Below are 23326 nucleotides of genomic sequence, written 5' to 3'. Positions count from 1 at the left end.
CTGGGGATGGACAACAGCAGCACTGCTTTACATGGGAAAGTACGGTCAAAATAAGCAAAGGAATAGAACCCATGCAACTTCTGGTATCTTAACACTAGTAGAGGTAACTGAAGGTAAAGAAAGTACAGTATTAATACGATGGAAAATATACATCCACACAGGAAACAGCTTTTTCAGCTTCAATTTTAAGTCAACAAAAGTACATGATACAGGATTGAGCAAAATAATGTGCAAGTAGTTATGTAACCCAGCATCCTATGTAGCAGGAACACCAGTGCAGTTATACTCTATGACTCTCATCTAAAAATGTTCATTGCATCTACAAGCATTACTTAATTCCAAGCACCAAAATCAAAAGTTAAAGAAATTATTTCTTTAATAAAGACTTGAACTATTTAAATGTGATTATGTCCTTTGGGATATTTACCGATGTACATCAGATAGTTATACATCCTGTCACAAGAATTTCACATAATCACTAGGATTGGAGCTGCCCATGGAGCTCCAATCCAGGAGTAGTATTTGTTGTCTCAGTCTATGCACCTGTGTTTTTATTGTTACTTACTTGGTGTTAGCTGACTGTAACTGAATGCTAGTTTAGAGACTTGGGTGATAGATTATTTAAGTGTTGCAAATGTGAAGGAAGAAGATTTGTTTGGTGGTTTGGTCACAAGTTGTGAGGATGACTGGCCATCTAATGAAAAAAAGCATAGTGGAAAGGTTGGGAACAGAAGCCCTAGCACTCCAACCCTTACATTCTCTGCTCTAACTGAACTTCCTTTATTTCATTCCTCCTAACACACGTAAAAGACATTTTTATGATCCTCAACAACCAACATAACTGATAAATCACTGTCACATGAATGGTCTTACAAAATTAATTTTTTGTTTGTTTATGCATATAGTAGAGAAACAGTGAGTGCTTATCTAGCTATTCAGATGACAGCCTAAAGCCTGGTAGTACACAGCATATCTGGTTATTTTAGCAAAAAAGCTTTCAAATAAACCCACTGTATTTTTGTCTAATCTTTAAAACAGCTCCCTCTTCTGGAATATTCTTTTCATACTATGTTTAAGTACCATACTTCATTCCTTACCAGTTTTTCATTCTATTTGGTTCATAACACTCAAACCCAATTTCACTGTTAAGGTGCTTACTATGCAGTATGGCTGTGAAAGGAAGGAGAGACAGGTACCTTAAATTACAGCTCTTGAAAGAGTGGATAATTTTAATCAAGTATTAGATTACCTAAAGTTATCTATATACTTATCTTTACTACCTTACCCATATACTTATCTTTATTACCTTTTTAAAGGCTGCAGCAGCAGCTAGAGCAGACTGCCCAGGTATTCACACAGCCAAGAGCTGGAGACTTCACAACGTCTCAGACTAACTAAGCTCTCAGTAGGCAGAAATGCTCATGCCCAGCCCTAGCTACTGATTATATAAAGTAGCCAGGAATTTATGCTCCTTATTTTAGCATCTTAATTAGGTGTTTAATATTAGGCTGGATAAAACTGGGCCTTATAGTTCCTTTCTGAGCTAGGTGACATGGACTCATACTGACTCTATTAAAAAAAAAAAAAAACAACACAAACCCAGACCCAAAGCAAAACACAAGCAAAAAAACAAAACAAAAAAAAAACAAAAAAAAAACAACAAACCAACACAAACCCAAAACAAACCACAGGAGAGCTCTGATAATTACAAAACTGCAGAGGTAAAAGATGAGGTAAGGTTGGACATTTTTCCTACTGCTGATGCTCTGGCACTATTCAGTCAAAAAACAAATGAAAACAAACCCCACAAACCACAAAACCAGAAGAGGAAAACAGGCAGCTTTTACTGCCTAAAGCATTCAAATAGAACAGGTTCTCAACTTTGTTTACAAAATTGTTGCTGGAGTTCATTCAGTGATTGTGAGAGCAGAGTATATAGAGCAGAATATGACCCAGAACCTACATATCCCCTTGCCCAAGAGGTAAAAAAAGTCTTCTTACCTCTTAAGCTAGCTGTCCATTGGAAGCAGCATTTGTCTTTCCTCCATCTGTACTTTAAAGGCAAACGGAGAACACTGCTGACTTAAAAAGTAGTGTCTGAAATGATGGGTGTGCCTTCCTTGAGTATCTCAAAATCAGAATTTGCTTCACAGCTTTGATCTATCTTCTTTTTATTGATCTAATTACACATTAAGTACCAAGATTCACATACAGGATTCTGGATTACATTCTGACCAACGCTGTCAGAAGCTACAAACTGCAACCTAATCTGCGGATACAATGAGTCCTTACTAGATCCTTACTAGTTCTTGTGGAAGAATGGTTACAACATACAGATTACATAGTAACAAGAGCATTTCATCACATGACTTTTGTGCAAACCAAAGCACATTCTAAAACCAATTGAAGAAAATTGGAGTAAGTATGCTTTACACAGTTTCTAGAATGAAGAAATAAATTCTTTTAATACTAAATAAACCCCTTGGTCTCAGGGGTGAGAGCAGACCTCTGAAGAACTATTCATACCCATGACTGCTGAGCAGAGTGAATAATAAATAACTTTAAAAAAGCTATTTTATTAGGAACTAAAAAAAAAAAAAACACAAATAAACAAAGCTTCAGGAACATATCATTAGTTTTAGTACAAGTAATTATTATAGAGTGATCCTTAATATAACTTCTCTCATGCAAATGTTGAGGGCGACAAAAACAGCAGATGAAGACAAAGCCAGACAATATACTGAAAGCTTTTCAGAGTCCCTAGATTACAGACAAAAATAGAGCTTCAAAGACTTTAAAACTAACAGGAAGTCTCACTTTAAAGACCTGTCATAACCCAAGCAAACTGTTTATACTATCTTAACTGCTGAAAAATACTCAAGTACTCTCCAAGTGACAACAGTCTTGTTGATGTAAGTGCATGTAACTACTCCTAGGAGGAGATGGGAATCCAAGCCCCCACTTTCTCTTGTGCAGAAAACCAGAAGCAGCTCCTGACTCAAAGAATTAGCTCAGGAGATGAAATCTTTCTACTTCAAAAAAAAGTGTCTGGTTAAGTTCTCATAGGCCTCAAATATGATCAAGTCACTGCATGAGTTGGTAAAATAAGGTGATCCAATAACCCAGCAGCAATCCAACTGCAAGCAGGCAGATCAAGAAACTTGGCAAGCACAGGGAATACTCTGCATGCATGCCGAAGAACCAAATTCTGAAATCATTTCTGTATATTAATGAAACTTGTGTAGCAAGCTTTACCACACAAAAAAAATCTTATTTACATTATATATTATCAACCATGAACTAAGCTTCCCAAGTACAAGACCGTAAATAACAAAATTTAACTATCTAGTTTACAACAACGGTAACAAAAATTACAAAGCCTGGAATGAAGGTATTGCAATGCACTCCTGCACTGAAATGCAAAAAAACCTTGATGTACAGCAAAACTTCACGAGCCAGACAGCACAGTGGTTTTAAAATTTGTACTGTATTTATTTACAAAGTTAAAAGTTTCATGAATACACAGACACAAATAGACAGATACTCTTAAAAAACAACATATTCCATTACACTTTGCGGATCCTGGTTTTCAATGAACCCAAGCAATGTTAAACATTGCTGTAGCAGATTTTATACTTCACTGCTAATTTTACACTAAACAAACATTGCAAAAGGGAAAATAGACCTTTACGACATAAGAGGAAAGAAAATAATTCCTGTCCTTTCCATAATACCTACATTTCCAGAAAACCATGGGCCTGATCCTTCAACTGTACACATTTAGTTTTACTCAAGTGAATCTCATAGATTTTAATAGAAAAGAATTCATATGAAGAAAAGGCAACAAATGCATATATTCTGGACTGAGGAAAAATTGGTCCTCTTACACACTAATTACATCAGTAAATACATTATTACTCCTATACAAAGGGTTTGCTTACACAAGATAAAAACGTTATGGATCAAAAAAGTGCACATTAAACAGTTCAACTACTATAATAAGTTTACAAAGACTGCCATTAATAAAAACATTAGGTTGTCATAGTTAAACGGGACTGAGCCCCGCTACACGTTCTGCATCCCAACTGCTTCAAGCAGTGAGCTATCAGTCCTCAGGAGGCAGAATCTTTCCTCATTCAAAGTCAATAGGAATTTCGCCACTGATATTGGAGTAGAAGAATGTTTTGCAGTTGGTTTCATTCCTCTCCCTCCATTTTTTATATTTCTTTTAAGGAAACGGAAAGCCAGACTATAGAGAGAAATCCTCCCCATTATGAAGAAATCTGACTACAAAAACACAACTGAAAAAAAAAGTATATAGAATTTATTTACAAATCTCTTGCAACTTTTGGATTCCAGCAGAAACTGAGAATTTTATCTTTCTCTTCAATACCTATTCCCATGCCTGTTTTGTTTGATTACACATAAACAAAATCATATGCATGAATTTCATTAAGACTGGAAAAATACATACCAGAGCAGTTTAATACACAGAACAATGTATCATATACAGTAGGACTAACCATGTTCAGTCCAGATCACTGAATATTTGGCTATGTATACTCTCCTTTTTGAGCGAAAGTTGCCCTTGCCTGGATATTCCTTTCCTTGACTTGTACCAAGCTATACTTCTGTCCCTCTCTACTCCATTCCATAAAGAATCCCAACTAGGGATACATGCTTTTTAAGTGTGAAAATTGCTGGACTGCAGAAGGGCTCCACATTTCCTACTCGGGAAGTTATAAAAGCACAAGGGGAATGCTGTCTAATCCTGTTTAGGTACACAAACACGTTGCCAGATGACCCAAATATCTAGATCTGTCCTAAGGCTGTGTTGGCAGATTAGACTCCCCTTCAAGGCTATCAGTAGGGGAAAAAAACATCTAATTTATGAGAAGCAAAACTGCATTATCTAGTCAGTTCCCTGCCAGCCACAGCAAGGAGCTTGGGTAATTTGATTCACTACTGAATTTGGGTACCTAAAAATGAAGATAGCATTATTTTGGTTGCTGTGTTTTTAATTGCTTTCTCAGTGAAAGAACTTCCAGTTTGTTACCAACATAAATCCAAAATAAGAGCAGAATCATAAACCTGCTACTTGCAGAAGTTTGCAGACTGTGACAGAAGCACTCTGAATATTTCACTGATGTCTATTTCTGGTCTCTAACTCATGCAGTTAATGTAAAACGTTATCAAGGAGTCCTCACAGAAGTGTGCTGCAGGAAATAAGCTCCATACAGCCCTGCCACTACATTAGCTAGCATGAAAAGTTTCTTGTGATTGAATATAGAGCCCATTAATGGCAGACCTCTTACAGTTCATTAACATACTTCATGAATTTAGGACTTCATTAATTTTAACATATGCTAAATGAAAAATGAAAGTTTATAGCTTTCTTTGTAAGATGACCAGATTTAAATGTAACTTGAATTTGGTGAACACTGTATAAGGCTTGCAAATTCATATGCAAAAATCAAAGCAAAAAACCCACTACTATAAAAAAAAAAAAAACACACTTTAAAAAAATTCCTGGATTCAGAATTTTTCCTTAATGTTCATCTTTCAGTTGGCACACAGCTGATATTGCACTATCACTTCAACGTGCAAGAAATAAATGGAGAAAGAGCAATGGAAACAGAACAAAACAAAAAACCCAATGCAGTCAGCAAAACATCAGCAACAAGTAAATGAGACATCCTTATCTCTGAGTTTTACCTTACAGCAATGTTACAAATACAGATAACATCAGTAATCAAATACAACAAAAAAGTTTCACCATTGCAATACTATTATTTTAGGGGGGCTATATGCACAAGACAAATCCTACCACCTCTCTAGAGAGATTTTTGAAATTGAACATACCCTTCCCAATAACCGCACTTGCAGACTTAAACAAAAAAATTCCTTACCAGGAATAATCATGAATAAGAGCCTGGGTAGATTTTTACTTTCATCTTTTGAGAGGTCTTTCCAGGGCCCACACTTTAAGACATGGGTAGCAGCTCCGCAACAGTAGATAAATTCTTCATGTAATGGGACTGGCTCTTCTGACAGGGACTTCATGTTTGCTATTAGACAGAATAAGATACTGTTAGATCAGAAAATATTTTTATAGCTGTCTCTTTACTATTATCACTTCTCATAGAGTAATTTCAGAAACCCTGGAACTACCCACCCCAAACAGCTGTCATCTCCAGTAAACAGAGGCCCGATTCAGTATTTGATGTTTGAATAGGTCTTAGAAGTCAATACCCACTACTACTATATGACAGAAAGGATCTTTCTGGTTTTGTCACAGAAACATAAAGGTAAAGAACTGGACAGTAAGATCTATTCTACCTTGAAGGCAAATTGTTTAAAATTTCTTATTCACACTCACCAACAAGATTTAGCTGAAACCTATTTGACCATTGAATAAATACCAAACAAACAGAACTACTGCATGAATGTCTTCGCAAGTTTACCTCAGGTATGGGAGCACCGTATCACTTAAAAACAACAACCCAAAAAAACCTCAGCAAAACCCAACTGGAATAAAACCCAGAACAAAATACTAGGGACCAAAAGAAACATGCTAACTACTAGACTACCTTCCAGCACTAGGTGGGCTCATAATTTTTAGTGGTGCATAACTTGCATCTCTAGAGATTTTCTAAGGATCAAAGAAGGGGTCCATCAGTTAAACCCAATCAAGATTTGATCAATTCAGGCAAATATTTATGCTCACCTTTTTAACTTTTCTTAAAGTATTTGGTTATCTGAATGAAAACAGTATGTGGCCAAATAAACAAGGCATGTTCATTAGTTCGTGTGTCTTCCATATATGAAATTATTAAGCTATTGCTTTGGAACTGGCTGATTGACCGAACTCCCATATCCTTCCTTCAGTAAAAAAAGCTACTTCATCAAGTGACTACTTACAAATTAAAATGTCATCAACGTGAATTACGACATGTACAAGCATCTGCACAAATAACCATTTACCAAGCACACATGTAGTTACCAAACACAGTCAGAAGCCCTTGCTGAGTATGATCACACATGCACATCACTCACAATGGTGCCTGGTAAGTCCACAAAGCTGTCTGTATCAACTTCAAGGGCTTTTTAAGCTCTTCAGAGTATTTCTAATCTTTTAAGAACCCCATTTTAGATTTCTGAAGCAACAGACCTAGATTAAATAGACTTGAAAAACTTGGATAAATTACTACAGGAAAGACTATGCATTCTTTATCCAATACATTGAATCACAGACCAATACATGAACATCTCTAATGGAAAAGCTATCCAAATTAAATATTTTCAATTTAATTAAATTTTAATTCAAGTTTAAATTAAAAAACAGGTAATGCAAAATAGACAGTTAATGTTTTATTTTGAATTACCAAGTACCACCTTGAAAAAAATTGAGTAAAATACAAATAGAAAAATGCTTCTGGAGGGAAGGGTGAAGTGTTGTTTAATACTTTCAACTACAACACAACTGTCTGGATGAAGCTTCCCCCCCCCCCCCATCCCTAACCTCACCTCCCCCCAAAAAAGTTCATTTAATACCAAAGGAGACCTCTTTACTACTTCATTCATTATTCATCATGTAATCATCTTTAACTTACAGTGACTGGAGCGTAAATAATTGAAATTAATTTTGTCAAACTATAATAAGTTATATTTTTGAATACATTATTCCTGCTTTTATTTCTTCATTATTCAAAGCTGAAATAAGGCAAGAGCAGCTCTGACAAAGAAACGCAGTTACATCAACAACCAAAGTAAACATTAAGCTTGGCATCCCTTTTCTGAGGTGTTTACAACACAAGAAGCAAAATAACAAGTCCTTACATAAGAAATCAGGTTTTATAGAAAGTTTCTCTCATGAACCAATAAAATCAGTTGTAAAGTTTAACTTTAACTACTCCAACTGGAGTTTGCAACATAAGGTCATAAATTAAGCAATGAAAAAATACATAATGAGAACTTAGACATGCACTTGCACTTACAAACCAACATATACAATTAGGTTTTTTACTACTGATCTGGACTCCACCTACTGTCATTGTTTCAGGTAAGAATAGATGGAAACACTTATCCACAAGAAGAAAATTACTTCTGCCATATCACTAAGTCTCTTCAAAGTCATCCTTGGCTCAAGTGACTCCAAAGTAAAAGAATGATAGTCCAACTAAGTTTCCTTTGCATATACTGTGCTTAGTTATGTGACTGTCCTGATAGCACATTAACTGCTCCATCCTACACTATTACTTGGACTTGCCATTTTATTAGAAAGACAACTTGGGAGTAATAAAATTGTCATTCAAAACAGTGTTTAATGAAGGAATTGTCACAAACTCGATCTAGAACTGCACAATGTAACTTGAGTCAGAGGACTGATATTTGGCCTACAGACTATGTAAGCACAAGACAGGACAAACAAGTTGCTGTACTTTATCTGACAAATAATGTTGAAGCAGAGATGCAACGGTAATCACAAGGGCAAATGTAAGTTGCATAAAACAGCGGTGTAACATACAGGAGAAAAGACTGTTGAAGTAGATTTGACGTACGAGATACCACAAAGCCGTAAGATATACATCCCAGGGTGTCCAGGGCCCTTGTTGCTTGGAACGTCTAAAGGTCCTCCATTTGCCATTGCAACTTTACCACTCAGAAACATGTAGCACTGGAGTCATGGCAAGCATAAGTAAATTCAGGGAAGTTTCCCTGGTGTAGCTGAGAATCCCCTGAGGCTTCATACAATACCAGGAACTATAAATGTACCGAAAAGGAAAAAAGACATGACATTCTAAAAGTGGAATACATTTTATCAAACACATTTCAGCACATGGTGAAAGAGGGCCTACATATCATGTCCTGTCAATCTATTTAATAATACCCAGATTGTAACTTCCACTTTCAAAAAAGAGCTACAGCATCACAAAGTATTTGTGAAGTGTTCAGAGCTACCAAAATGAAAATGACCCCAAAACACCGAGTTTGTTTTGCTTTGGTTTTTCTTCAAGTAACTTCATAAGCTTAACTAAGGCCAGGTATCCCACAGATTACAAGAAAGTGATAGCTATGCTGTTAGCAAGTCCCCAGTTTCCCCGTTAAGATGCAGACATGATGATAAAACAAATAATGCTAATGATCTAAGAAGAAATGAGCAAGAAATTATTGCTTAAAGAAACAAATGCACTTAAGGAAGTAATGATGGTTTCCTTTGCATGAATAGGATGCCATAATCTGATGCAATACAGGGTATTTTCCAGAGCAGAAAATGGGATTCTGTGAAAATTTTTAGTCCCAAAGGAAGAAAAAAATTGTTTATTTGCACACAGTATTGAGATATACTGGACAAATTAAGTAACTTCCACAGACAGCTTTCCCTCCAAATACTGCATTACAGTAATGGACCCAGAGTAAAATCTTGGGGAGTTTAAAACTGAAAACTCATGGAGGAATAAACAGGAAGTGGCAGACAGGAATAACAGGTGGATATAACAAATATCCTTTAAATATATGTTCTGAGATTAGACTACAATGTTAGTAAAACCTTGGTCAAATAAAGATAGAATATTTATGTGAGAGAATATAAAAAGCTGCTTCTGAAGTACAATGTCTTCATGGTAAAGGAGGTTTCCATGGACAAAACTATGCCAGGTCCCTTCTGACCAGCAAATTTCACAGAAACAGCAGACACATGTCAAAAGAATCTTGTAAATTAACTTTATCAGCTGCCTGCAGGAAAACCAGACAAAAAGCAAAATTCTACACTAGAAAATCAAAGAGGAATAAATCACAGTTTGGAATGGACAGCATCAGAAAATTGTCACAAATACGGTAAAATCTGTGAAGTATGTATTTTGTGTAGTTGTTTATTTGAATATAGACTATGTTGAACATCAGTATTTTGGGAGCCACTGGGCAAAACTGAAACATAACACCATGGTTACAGACTGGGTTACAATCTTGCTGAAGTTAGAGGTGGGAATGATATACCTGATGAATGAGAGTCCATCATGCTAAGGTTTGGATGCAGAGGAAAGAAACATTAGTTGCCTTCAAACTTCAGCACATACCACTACCCGGAACAGAGCACATTAAAAACTGAACAGACATGTGAATTACATGGGAGAAGATTTAATACAGCCTTTCACAAAGGACTGTTTCAATAAGAGAAATAGCAGAATACCTGCAAAAACAGTGAAAGAACAGATAACCAAGGACACATGCACAAGGAAGAAATTAAAAATGGTACTGAGAGAGAAAAAACATGCACAAATAGGTTTGCTTGTCCTCTAAAAAAACAAACGCTCACTAAAGAAACATGACTCTTCTTTGCCATTTGATTCCTACTATCCATAGGGAAAATGAGAAGTGTGCATCTTTTCAAAAGAGAAAAGGTCAAAGAAATATTTGACTCTGCAACTGCATGTTCTATATTCTTATTTTTTCTTCTAAGACAACAACAACAAAAAAGGCAAAGAAACAAAAAACAACTGCAAGTCCCATATTTCTTTTGGACAAGCATTTAAGTCATATAGGTAATCTGGACAATATTCAATGAAACACAAAAATTCAAGAATTTAAAGTAATGGTAACCTATATATGCATTTAAACCACAGTACCCAAAACTTAAGCATTTGAATAAGCTTCCATCTTGCAGCAGCAATAAGGACAGGCAAAAGCAGTAAAAAGCAACTACTGCTTCATCTTATGTTAAATACCTCCTTTTCCACCTCCTATGAGAACAAGATTCACTACTCAGTGGAGAGCACTACTCTTTCTTTGTTCTTATTAAGTAAGGCAAAGCTCAAAGAGCATAATGAATACTAGCAAGAAGCAGATATCAAAGCAGGAAACTATACAGCAATCCAATTAGCATCATGCTGTCCTTGATTTGGCTTCCCCCATCCTTTGCTGTGCGGTTCAGCATGAATCTCCTTATGGAACTACTCCTCATTTCTGTATGTTTCTTCTGTATCTCCATGTTTGCTGTTCTCCTTCAGCCTAACACATGCTCTGAATTCAAAACACTTTTTTCTTTTCTTCCTGCTTTATTATTTCAACTTGCATGTGTTCTTACTTCAACTGTTAATCTCTCCTTTAACTTAATGCTCTAGTGACTGATGGTTTTCTTGCTTTCCAACAAGGACGTAATTACTTTAAATACAGTAGACCAGTTTACTAGTCACAACAGCATTCTCCACTTATCTATCAACCTGTGTTTGCTGCTTACCACCTCCTTATTTTTTTCTGCAGCAGCTTTACGTTCTGCTGTTCATTTACTAACCTAAATGGACTAGGAAGGCACTGCTGCAAGAAGAGACATGAAAACAGACTGTATGCAGCTCTGTGCAAAAGGGAAGGGAAATCAAACAGGAGAATCAATGAACAGGAGACATAAATGAGAGACTACAAACAATAATACCAGATGGCATCAGATCCCTACCTAAGTCACTACAGTAATATTAATGTGAGGCCTGGAGCCCAAGTCCTTTCCAGTAAGAAGCAATGAACATGTTCATCATTGTGCTCACCAAGTGGACAGGACAGTGAATTGAACCGTCAGGCTGGAGAAACTAGTGCAGTAGGCAAAAAGTTCCTCCCAGAACCAGTGCCGCAGGAAGGCTGGCACACGCCAGAGCTCTGACACACAGACCTACAACTCCAGTAACCATGCTGGAAACACTCCTAGCTCATTCCTCAGAACAAGAGTAACCATTGAAGTATCACTGTTTTGCTCAGGGACCCAGCTTCTCCCATCAAGATAAGGCTGCAAAACCCTGACAACACATGACCACATATAACTTACACACATGACCAAAGCCTGTGTTCATCTCGGGTACAAATAATAATCTAGCTATCATCTGATACTCATTTCCAATAAATGATGCAATTTTTTTTGAGGGGTAAAATTTCATGGGTTGCATTTCCACAATAATTTTTTTATCAGTAAAGGTTTTGTTGTTTGTTTTTTGAGCGTTTTTTGGTTTTTGGTTGGTTGGTTTTGGGAGGGAGGGAGTTAAACTTTGGTGGGTTTGTTTTTTTATTTGAGTAAAGAATCTGTCTAGACAAAGGACAATGGGAACAGGATCTAAACAGAAGCAGGAGATGAGACAGGAAAAGAACCAAAAGAACATCATGGCTACTGACAGCTGCAGGAGGAAGCAAAGATACTGAGGAAAGAAACAAGGATACTGACAGGAGAAAAACTGCCATACTTGGAATTGTAGCATTTCTGGTTAGACGTTGTTTTGACACATCAGGATTACCTAACACATGATAGATAACAAGGCACTTACCACACAGTGCACAGCTGCCTTAAGTGGCTGAGCAATCCTAGCTAGGTATGTAACAGTTCTCATTCATTTCACTAGTTGACTATTCTCCGGCTACTATTCTGGTGTGAAAACTTGAATTTGTTTCAAAATTAAGACACTGTTAAGCTCAGACCTTACATATTACTCATCTGTTTCCTTTTATAAATATTCTTTTTTTTTCAGAATTACTTCCTTCAGTGTAACCTGTTTACAAACCTTACTGGACATCTAAGTGTTATCATTCAAAGTGTAAGCTGGAATCAAATTTAGTCAAACATTTTGCTAAAAATTCATAGTATTACACAGTGGTTTGTCAAGAGCAGAAAAAAAAAAAACTAGTTCTATTGCTATTAAGAGCATGTCAGATTTAAGCAAGCAAAAACTACCTGTCCTCCATAATCTGTACAAATGGATGCACAACACCATTAAGATTAAACCTTGAAATTCTGCTCTTAATACTTGGTAAATGTAACCTAGATGTTAACTGAAATGGGGACCACCCCTTTTTCCAGACAAAGTACCCTCACTATAATAAATCACAATAATGGAAAAAAAAAAAGTAATTCAAAAGAAATCAAAGCTATCAATAAAAATCCTGGTAACAGAAGTGCTATTAGGAAGCTTTAGAGTAAATCTTCTCAAATTTTCTGGCAAGTTCTTTAGCTTGGCAGTCATACTGGGAATTTTGCTTTACTTTAACCCTTAAACAATTTATTGTAATTGCCTTTGTGAATCACATGAAGCAGATAAATTGGTAATAACCAATTATTGTCTCCTCTAATTTAAAAAGTAGGAAATACCAACTAGAAGTAGCAGAAAGATCATTTAAAACCAACAGAGGTGCCTCCCAAGTTAGTGGGTTATCTGACCCACAGACCTACTTGAGGCTGGATGTTGCAAACACTAGAGTTCCACATGGGTTAAATGCAAGGATGAGCTGGTGGAGAAGAAATCCACTGTGGAACATCAAGTTTTTAATACATATCTTCCAGAAAGTTCCTGAGCTGCACTTCTTTGCAGGCTGAGTGGATACTTAGAGAGTGGGACTAGGTTAAGAAGAATCATACACAGTTGCCTCTTTCATGGCATCTGTTCATGGTACTGTCAAAGATTCTTGAAAAATCACTGACTTCAACTGCTTTTACTCAATCCTTGTAGTACACGCCTTAATGGAAAATGTTAAAAGTTACTGCCATCACTTACCCAGCTCTGTAAATGTACAAACACTACCCTCACTGGCGTCATAAGCAAGTACCACTAGAAATTAGGGAACTGCAATAATCCTAAGCAATAATTGAAGGTGTCTAGTCTCCAAGCCGCACAGAATATAAAGTCATATCCAGATTCTGCAACATGTCCATTCAGATGGACTCTCAAACCTTAACTGGATATCGTAGAGTTCCAGAGGGCCAGGTGTATACTGCACCATAAAAGATAAGGGCCTGCATCATTGAACGTACTCAAGTCTTCTGATGCAACTGCTTTATATCATACTTAAATCGAAAGAAAAGAAGCTGCTTCATCATTTTTGCAAAAGCAAAGTGTTACCAATAAGAAAGCCCCCAACAACTGTCATGCCTCAATGGTGCTTCATCATTATCTTAATTTCTTTAATGATACATTTCCATGCCAGGATTTACACCGCTTCCTAAACCTGCTGCTTACCTCCTGTCTGGTACAGGCATTTTCCCTCTTTTGTAGCAGCAACCTTCGAGCCTGTATTTCCTAACAGTGATGATGCTGTGGGACCAGCACAAAGGACAAACCTAACAGACAGAGTTCCTGAAGGAGGGTGTGCACACCTGCTAGACACTGCTTTTCCAAACCAATAATTCCTCTATTAAAAAACACTTCACTTGTAAATCTCATATCACTTTTAAGAATTTATATTATTTCCCTCATTTATAGGCCCTTCAGGCAACAGACATTTTCTTCCTGCGTGTTAACCTGCAGGTTAGAAAACGAGCATCAGCCAGCTCCAAGAGATGCTTCACAGGAACAAGGGCTGACATAGAGAAAAAAAACATTACAAGTAGCATCACCGCAGTTATCTCCTGGAAAAGGAGACCTGGTTAAGACTAATTTCTTGAAGTCTCTCCTCCCAACCCAAAGAAAAATAAGCCAGAGGAGTATGACCAAAGTACTGCTTACCACATGGGCTGTATTACTCCACCCTTAATCCTACGCCTAGAAATCATTAACATTACGAAGTAAACACGGTTCTGTGTACCTGAGTTCCGCAGAGCTGTTACACAAGGCCCAGGGGGACACTTCACCCCTCAGCGGGGCGCCGTGCCCGCCCCAACACTGGGCTACCGGCTGCCGCAGTGCACGGCACCGTTGGGTGTCGCCACCTGGTTCGGCGAGGCTCGTTCACAACTCAGACCCGTTACCACTCGTCGGGCAGGGGATGAGAAGGGAGGGGAGTACCCCGCGGAAGCCCTGGGGGGGACGGCCGGCCTCGCCACCGCCCGCCCTCCGCGGGACACAGCCCCTCATGCTGTCCCCGTCCCGCCCGGCGCCCCGAGGCGGCGGAGAGCGCAGAGACCGCAGCGCCGCTGAGGCACATACCTTCTCCCTTCGCAGGCTCCCCGGCACCCAGAAGAGCAGCAGCAGCGATGAAGCCGCCGGCGCCAACGACGTCTTGCCCAGACCGGGCGGAAGCAGGCGGCGAGGCCGTACGGCGCGGCGGCGGCAGGGGCGGGCACGGCCAAGCCGCTCCTTCCGCCTGAGCCTCGCTGGGTGGGCTGAGGAGAGCCCCGCCTCCCGCCACCGCCCCGCTCTGAAGGGGTAGTGGTCGCTTGTGCCCCGTGAGGAGCGGGTTTTCTTTTGGGTTGTTGTGTTAGTCTGAGTTGTGGCCTTTGCCGCCGCCCCAACCCCCGGCGAGGGAACCAGTGAGACCGGCACTAGCCGCCGGCGAGGAAAGGGGGGAGCAAGAGCCGGGTTCCCCCGGGGCGCACCTCTTAGGGATTACTTTAGGTTTCTATCATTAACGCTTGCCCAAACCTCACAGTTTCTTTGGGAATTCTGGCAAAGAAAAAAATAAAGTATTTTCAACGAGCAAAATAAGGTGAGATGCTTACAGAAAGCAGAGAAAGCGGCAGCAGAAGGACACACTTGCCCTTCCACGTGTTTGATGTTGCTTCTAAATGAGGAAGCTGGACCTGAGCACCTGGAGTAACCACAGAAACACAAGCTCCGCCCCCCCCCCCCCCCCCCCAAGAAAAAAAAAATCTGATTATTAACTTCCAAAGATATGAAAAGTAGTAGTGAATCGTTTCTCAACCCACCAGGATCCTGCTATGGTGCCTGTATGTTCATTAAATAAGTGAAAGGATCCCAGGGAAGAAAAGGCTGTAACAAAAAAAATCTAAGACCCATGCTTGTCAAAGAGGTCCTTAGGCAGGTTTTCATGCTGAACACTGCTTTTTAGAGAAAGGTGTTGAAGAAGCTGTTTCCAATTGAAATCATGGTAGAAGGTAAACAGAAAATAAACTGAATAATAGGAAATTGGCAACTTCAGATGGTGTTTATCCAGGAGTTATGGAGGGACTCGGGCATGAAACACTTGGACTGCTGGATGTGCCATGTAACCACGTGCTACAGATGGCATTGGAGCACTGCCTGGAGCAACCAGTGAGTGCTGCCTGTTGCCAAAACCTGAACTGCTCCAAGAGGAGCCCCTAAGATCAATGGTATGTTGATCAAATCAGTGGGAATAATAATGAAGACAAGAGCCAGTGAACAGGAATAAGAACGATGCACCAGAGAACCATCAGCATCATTTTTCATGGCTCATCGTGGCTCAGAAGTCTGTGTGAGTCTCTGGAAGAGCCAAGTGACCATACCTGGCCACAGTAAACTGGGTCAATTAACTTGGATTTCCAAAAGGCGTTTGGGCAAGAGCTGTTGTCAAAGGTTCTTCTAAGGAAGAGTCAGTGGTTGTGAGGTAAAGGTTAGAGCCTTCAGATGGATGGACACCTGGTGAAAAGTAAAGATAAGAATCAATTATGATCTTTTTCAATGGATTTTTTTAACATGTAGGGTTGTAGAGGAATTTGTGTGAACATAGTCATAGTCTTTTAAATATAAATGTAAATAGTCTGGTAAAGGGAGGATAGCGTAGTAGTAAAACCTGTTGTTCATATTGAGTTGTTCAGGTTAGTAAATGTAATTGTCAGGTTGAGAAGGACCTTTAAATTCCTAAGGATAGCAGTAAAATGATAGACGTGTTAACACATGAGCTAAAACTGAGTGTTTAGATGGAATAAAAGGCTCTTAACAAATGATTGCAGTTCATGAGTGAGACCTTGGAGTCACAAGAGATGCTGTATGAAATCTCAGTGCTTAGTGCTTCTGGCTGTCAAAGCCAAGTAGGATTTAGTAACCATTTGGAAATGAATACCATAATTCTCCCTCTGTAATGGTGATGTATTCACTGCTTTGATGAGGTCTGCACCCACCTCTCAGAAAGGGCACAGTGAAGCTACAAAAGATCTGGAAAGATGTGACAAAGTTTTTCACAAGCCTGAAATTCTTCCATGGAAAGCACTAAGTAAAATGGAATTCGTAAGACAAGCTGATGGGAGAAGTATGTTGGGGAAATAATGACAAAAGCCTATACAATGGTTTTTGAAACCAAGTCAAATGGAAAGTAATTCTTAATTGTAATTTCTACTGCAAAACCTTTTCAGTATAAGCTAGCTATTTGTTGTTTCTGTCTCGTTATTTGTAATGTGCTTTTCTTGGTAGGTATTCTTTGTGAATTACAGCTAAATTTATTGATTACAGACCATCTGGGTGTTGAGTGTACTGAACAAAATGAAAAATGAAAGTAGAGGTTAATCAAACCAATGTCTATGCTAAAAATCCAATAATACTGCAGAGGAATGTAAATCAATAAAGCAGGTGAAATGGATGTTTTGAAGGAGGCATGTTTTGTTTAATAGTCTATTATCTTAGCTCATCACTTGCATAGCCTCTGTGTACTCAAAGGTGACATTAGACAATCATTCCATTCATCTCCATAACTGATTTTTAGATATGAGTTTTCATCACTTACAACCTTCACATAAGGGGAAAAATCTTCATAATCCCTTAAAATCATCAGTTCTCCAATTTCTGAACTTATTTTTTAAGGTAAATTTCCATATCTGATGTAGGAATCAAAGATTTTGAATCTTTGCAGCATTCAAATCTTTCTTCAAAGATTCATTGACATTCAATCTGGAGAATGTATTTTCAAATGACAAAGTGTTCCTGATTTCTGCTTCTATAATTCATAAGTTTATTAGTGAAGTGGAACAATATATGTGTACACATACATATGTATCACTAAGACACACCTCACAATTTATTATTTTCAGCAGATTATCTGTAGATATGAAACCCAGTCATTTTTAAGCTCATGCCGCAAGAGTAGCCTACAGGAAGATAAAAGAATTCAGTGATTCTTTTACAGTTAAAACATTAGTCTTCATGCTGTTAAAGCACAGTATTTTTTGAGAGAGCTTACTAAAAGTAGAGTTACAATAATGATGTATAGGCTTTGTCACAGGACACAGATACAATTCCATTTAAAGAAGTTTGTTTGTCTGCAGTGTCTAATATTTTAAATTACCCGTTTAATCAATAGGAGAAAAAAAAAAAGGGGGTTCTCTGTATCTTTATGTCCAGCTTCCGTGACAGTTTTTATTTATATACAGTCCTGGTTTGGGGGTTTTTGTTGTTGTTTGTTTTTTGTTTTTTTTTTAATTATGTTTCCTATTCTGTGTACACATACTGCACTAAGTAAAGGGAGACATTTGCCTGAACTTGGAAGGCAAACAGTAGATTGCAACATTTGGATCCTGAATAGATTTTCAGTAGTATAATTCACTCCCTCAGGATTAAATATCTCAAACCTCTACATAACCAGGGCCTTAAAATTAAGAATTTTAAAATATTCATGGTTCATATAAGTATTTAGATTGCTCATGGAAGTAGATTTCATACATTCTCATTTTGTCTGAAGATAATTTTTGAGAAGTATGTAAAATAAATTATTTGTGGTTTTCAAATTGCTTTTATTATTATTATTACATAGCAACTGGAAATGCATGTATTTTAAAAATTAAGAATTAGAAGTGGTGATCTAGAAATAGTAAAATGTTTCAAAGTATTTGCATCATCAGTTCCCCAAACGTGTAATCCAGAAATTGAAAATGAATAAAGTTCTTTCAAGTAATGGTAGTTAATGTAAGAAAGGGAAAGTAGGAAAAGTAGGGACTTTTTACAAGGGCATGTAGTGATAGGCCAAGGGGGAATGGCTTTAAACTGAAAGAAGGTAGGTTTAGATTAGATATGATGAAGCAATTCTTTACTGTGAGGGTGGTGAGGCACTGGAACAGGTTTCCCAGAGAAGCTGTGGCTGCCCCATCCCTGGCGGTGTTCAAGGCCAGGTTGAACGGGGCTTTGAGCAGCCTGGTCTAGTGGAAGGTGTCCCTGCCCATGGCAGAGGGGCTGGAACTAGGTGAGCTTTAAGGTCCTTTGCAACCTTTTGTATGACTTTGTAGACTGCAACCTTTGCAGCCTGTTGTATGATTCTATTATTGTTTCACATCTCTATAGGAAAAAATGGACTTGACAGAGTGTTGATTGGCTTATTGTACCCATATGTGTGGGCACATGTGGGCCTTGTGATATGCATTTGCATATGTTCATGTCATAAATGGCAGCAATAATACTTTATTATATATTCCTGTATCATAAGACTAAAAAAGCTATGTGATTCTTTTTCTAAGTATATAAAATCAAGAGTACAGCAAACACAAAACACTGAGTATGTGAATGGCCTTACATAAAGCAGTGGTCCCAGAACTTCTGAGCAGACTGCTTATACAAACAGGCCCCTTGAAAACAGCTTAAAGCAGCTCACATACGTGAAAATTTTGATAGACCAGGGTAGAATAGAATAAGTACATGTGAGGGCCAGTTTAACTGAGAGATGGAAAGAAAAAAAAAAAAGAATAATTGATGTCATTAATGTCATGTAAGCTTGGGTTAGTACTTTATAAGGTCAGATCTGCATGACTTCCCTGGTTACGTTTTTACTGCTACATAAAACAGGACCAGTGAGTGTCCTTCAGTGCTGGATCACTGCTTGTCCAGACCAGTTAAATGTTAACCTGTTTTGGGCCTCTTTTGAACAATCCTGGGTGCAGTGCAGTGCAGGGCTTGCACCAGAAGCCATGCTCAGTAGGCAGGATGGGACAGGGCTCTGTGAAATTTGGTATTCTTCACCTCTCTGGTCTTCCAAAGCTGACCTCACAGGCTTCACACTGTATCGCATACGCTCATGCTACATAGAGCATAGTTTTCATGACATGGAGATATCACAGGACTGTAATACAGTCTTTGTATTTTTCAGGCACTTACAAACGAAAAAGAAACCTACACACTATAACAATTATGTCCAATGGCTGCAGTGGTACCACCCAGGTCCAAAAGGAGACTTGGGCCAAGTACTAAGATGTGTAGATGTGGCCAGACTGTGGCTCCTTGTCTAGTTAAAGGTCCCTGGTGCTATTGCATTTAACTGCAGGAGCATGGCCTCTGACATGGCCTGGTTATGAACATTTTATATAGCCATGTACCAGGAAAGCCTTGAGGAAATATTGGTGTTGAAACAAATAAACCTGAGATATTTTTGCTGGCAACAAACAAGAAGCACAATGGCATTCAAACAAGTTTGAGAAGTTGGTAGTATCTCTAAGCACCAAATAAATCTGCAGGAGATAGGTTCTTCTGGCCAAGGCCCTGGAGGCCATCTGCTGCATACTTGTTTAGTAATGTAAATAATACAATAATTGCTGTGACCTATATATTTAAGGCTATTTTCATAGTTCAGTTTAAAAGACATAATCCAAAGAAAGCACATTTAATGTCCAATCAAAATATAAAATACCCTTTACATGTCAACAGTTATATGATAGCAAATCCTGTCGAGGAGCAGATGGTAGTGTCTTTGTTAATCTTGCCCCACAAATGAGTGGAAATAAGATGAGTGGAAATAAGAGAGAGGAAAAAAGTGCATATATGTGGAAAGTAACATATGGAATTAGCTGGAACTGCATAAGTACATAAAAAAAAGTTGCTGGTAAAACTTCATGAAGAGACATTTGGTTCTTGAAAGTATCCACTAGTGTAAAATGTATTGTAGCTAGCTGTTAGTGCAGCTGTGTGTACTGGAACAGCTCACACAGCAACTGCCTCATATTTAATGGTTGCAAACTGTAATATGAAATAAAACATTGAACTTCATGAAAGTAAATTCCATTTGTAAGTACATTTGAAAACTAGTCAAGTAATTTGCTGGTTTTTTTTTTTACTTTTTGCCACTTGCTTCCCCTGTTGCTATCTTAAACTGGCCATGAACACTTTAAAACATAAGTCACACCACGTTTTGGCCGAGAGTCTTCATCAGAGGTTTTCTGGTGTTTCAGAGGGTGCAGGTTTCAACTTAGGTATAGAATTTAGTCTCTTGTAAAAAGTCAGCTCTAGCCCATACCATTGCCTAAGCCCCATGAATCATTTTTCTGCTTAGCCTTTGCAGAATAGTGAATTTTATTCTGAACTGTTATTTATGATTACCTGCACATGGTCTCCCACTAAGCAATCTTAGACCCATATGCAGTATTAGAAGGAGGTGGTGAAATGTAAACCACTAGAAAGTGATGAACTTTTGAAACACCTTTCCACACTTTTTCATTCTTGTTATTGATGTGACCAACTATTTTTCCCTTGAGGTCAATATACAGCAAAGACCTGCTGTGGTAATGTTTTGGTTTTAGTCCCTCAGCAGATAGTAAATTAAAATTCTGCTTCACCCATTTTAAATACATGAAATTGTTCTCTTTTACAACAGCTTTTGCACAAGTTTAGCTACAGTAAATCCTGTAAAAATCTGTGTATGTTGTGTCTTATCTTTGGTAATGCAATATTTTTCATATTCTAAAACTGTATTGTTGGTGAAAGAAAATCTATTACTGTGATCATTATCTTTTGATTTAGTGATGTCTTACAGTTTTCACTTCATGTATGTCAGTGTTACATGAAAAAAAAATTTAACATTTTCAAATCCTCATTGCCCTTTCCCTGGCACCATTATATTGGTGTGTAGTACTTTATAGGGCAGAATAGGTGACTTTGATTTTCTGTTTCGTTGTGTAATTTTGGAAAGAAATGTAGTTCCAAAACAAACATGAAGTTTAGGCATCAAAAGAGAGAGAGGTCAACCTGTCTTAAACAAAGGGTGAATAAAGTACCTGGACAAGTATAAGTAGGTAGGTATAGTTTTACTTCTGGAGTAGAGCGTAGGACAGACAAAACAAAATGTTTATTTTTCACCTTTTCCATCGTACACTTTCAAGCTACACTTAGAGATTCACAGATTCACAGGGTGGAAAAGTGGATGACATTGGAAGGGACACCTCAAGATCATATAGACCAATCCCCCTTTCTCAAAGTAGGGTCAGCAGCGGTAGGCTGCTCAGTTCTTTGTGACCACTTGGGTTTTGAGTATCTCCAAGAATTGAGACTTCACAAGTTTTTTGGGCAACCTCTTCTAGTGTTTGACCAGTCTCACAGTAAAAAAATTAGTTTAAGTTTGGTTTGTTGTTTTTTTTTTAAATTTAATTTCCTGTATATTTGTTTGGCCCGTTTCCTCTTGTCATGTTACTATGCACCACTAGGAAGAATCTGGCTCCATCTTCTTTACTTCCCCACATCAGATAGTTGTATTCATTGATAACATCCCCCGAGAGTCTCTATTTTTCTGCCTGTAACATTATTCCACTTTTTCCCTGACAAGCTTCTAAAATGTGAGAGACTTTCCAACTGGCTTATAGGTAGACACAGCTCTCCAATTTCTACTGGTTTTATTATCTGGGTCTAAAACAGGTGCATTTACTATGTAATTTGGGGAAAGGGAGAGGAGGAGACCAAGGGTTGTGGTCTTTTTTTCTTTGTTGCACTGGGATACTTACCTGTTTAAAAATACAAAAAATAATAACAATGATATAAATATTTGTTACTGTCTTGCTGGCACATGACTATCAACAAATTCCTCATAAGTTACAAGATACATTGAGATAATAAAATCTGACAATGCTATTTCAGCAGTACTCCATCATGTTGTATGGTTATTTTCCATTACAGACTTGGGGAACCTGTGGGGGCTTTTTGTTGGTGGGGATACATTTCAAGTAGTTGCTATTTTCAAGGCAACAATTTTTTGAAGTAGCATAGAGGTGGGGTCAGGCCATTACTGCAGCTATGGAGCTATTTTGCTGTTGTGAGTTAGGCTTTTCATTCTGTTTGTAGGCATTTGAAACTGGATTCAGATGCTTAAACCTTGGCATATAGTGATATTTGATATGTTCTTGTGCATCCATGACATCTTCAGGAGCCTGACACTGATGTGACAGGACCTATCAGGCATTTTCCAGTCTGGCAGCTGGTGTCCAAACATCTCAGGACACAGCGACTCACACTAGCACATTTTGGTTAGCGCTTTCACATAAGTTTATGCAACTGAATCTCATCCTGGCAGTTAGCCATCACTGCGTGAAATTCCAGTGAGCAGCATCACATTATCAATTGAGTTTAAAAAGCCTCTAGAATCAACAATATTTTCAAATCGTCCAATAAGCTTACTAAGTTACTATGGCTGAAAAGTATCTCTTCTGACATCTGTACATGAAGACTGTGATTGCTTCTGCATTGGGTTGGGATCTTTGGGAAGCCTATAAAAAGGTCTTTAATAAAATTATGTAAGACATGGGTCAGAAACAAGAAAGACTGAATATTTAATTAAGAAAACAATTCAATTTACAGGCTCAGAAGGACACACACTGGGTTGTGCTTTAGACAAGAAGCAGCATTTTTTTTTACATTTGATGCATTTTTGGAAGTCTTCAATAGCCTATATTACAAAAGTGACATTTGTGCTCTGAGTCTGAAAGTGT

General features: G+C 38.1%; 1 protein-coding gene across 2 annotated transcripts in view; it reads right to left on the bottom strand.

The window, feature by feature from the left end:
• LDAH (lipid droplet associated hydrolase) overlaps positions 1-15019 on the bottom strand; it is a 130184-nt gene extending 115165 nt beyond the window's left edge. Inside the window, exons 1-2 of one of the 2 annotated variants that reach the window (XM_057427643.1) lie at positions 14892-15019; positions 5910-6068 (exon numbers count right to left, since the gene is read on the bottom strand). In XM_057427643.1, the coding sequence (XP_057283626.1) occupies positions 5910-6063 (154 nt within the window). In that variant the 5' untranslated portion in view covers positions 6064-6068; positions 14892-15019. Of the gene's footprint in view, positions 1-5909; positions 6069-14891 lie in introns of those variants that run through there. The other variant, XM_057427642.1, reaches the window with a different exon arrangement.
• Positions 15020-23326: the final 8307 nt, after the last annotated feature.

The sequence above is a fragment of the Pezoporus wallicus genome, unplaced genomic scaffold (genome assembly GCF_028554395.1).
Source record: "Pezoporus wallicus isolate ANWC-B61680 ecotype Strahan unplaced genomic scaffold, APGP_CSIRO_Pwel_v1 contig_6464, whole genome shotgun sequence".
Classification (NCBI taxonomy): Eukaryota; Metazoa; Chordata; class Aves; order Psittaciformes; family Psittacidae; genus Pezoporus; species Pezoporus wallicus.
The sequence above is the reverse complement of the archived record's forward strand: the minus strand, read 5'-3'. Positions and strand labels throughout refer to the sequence as shown.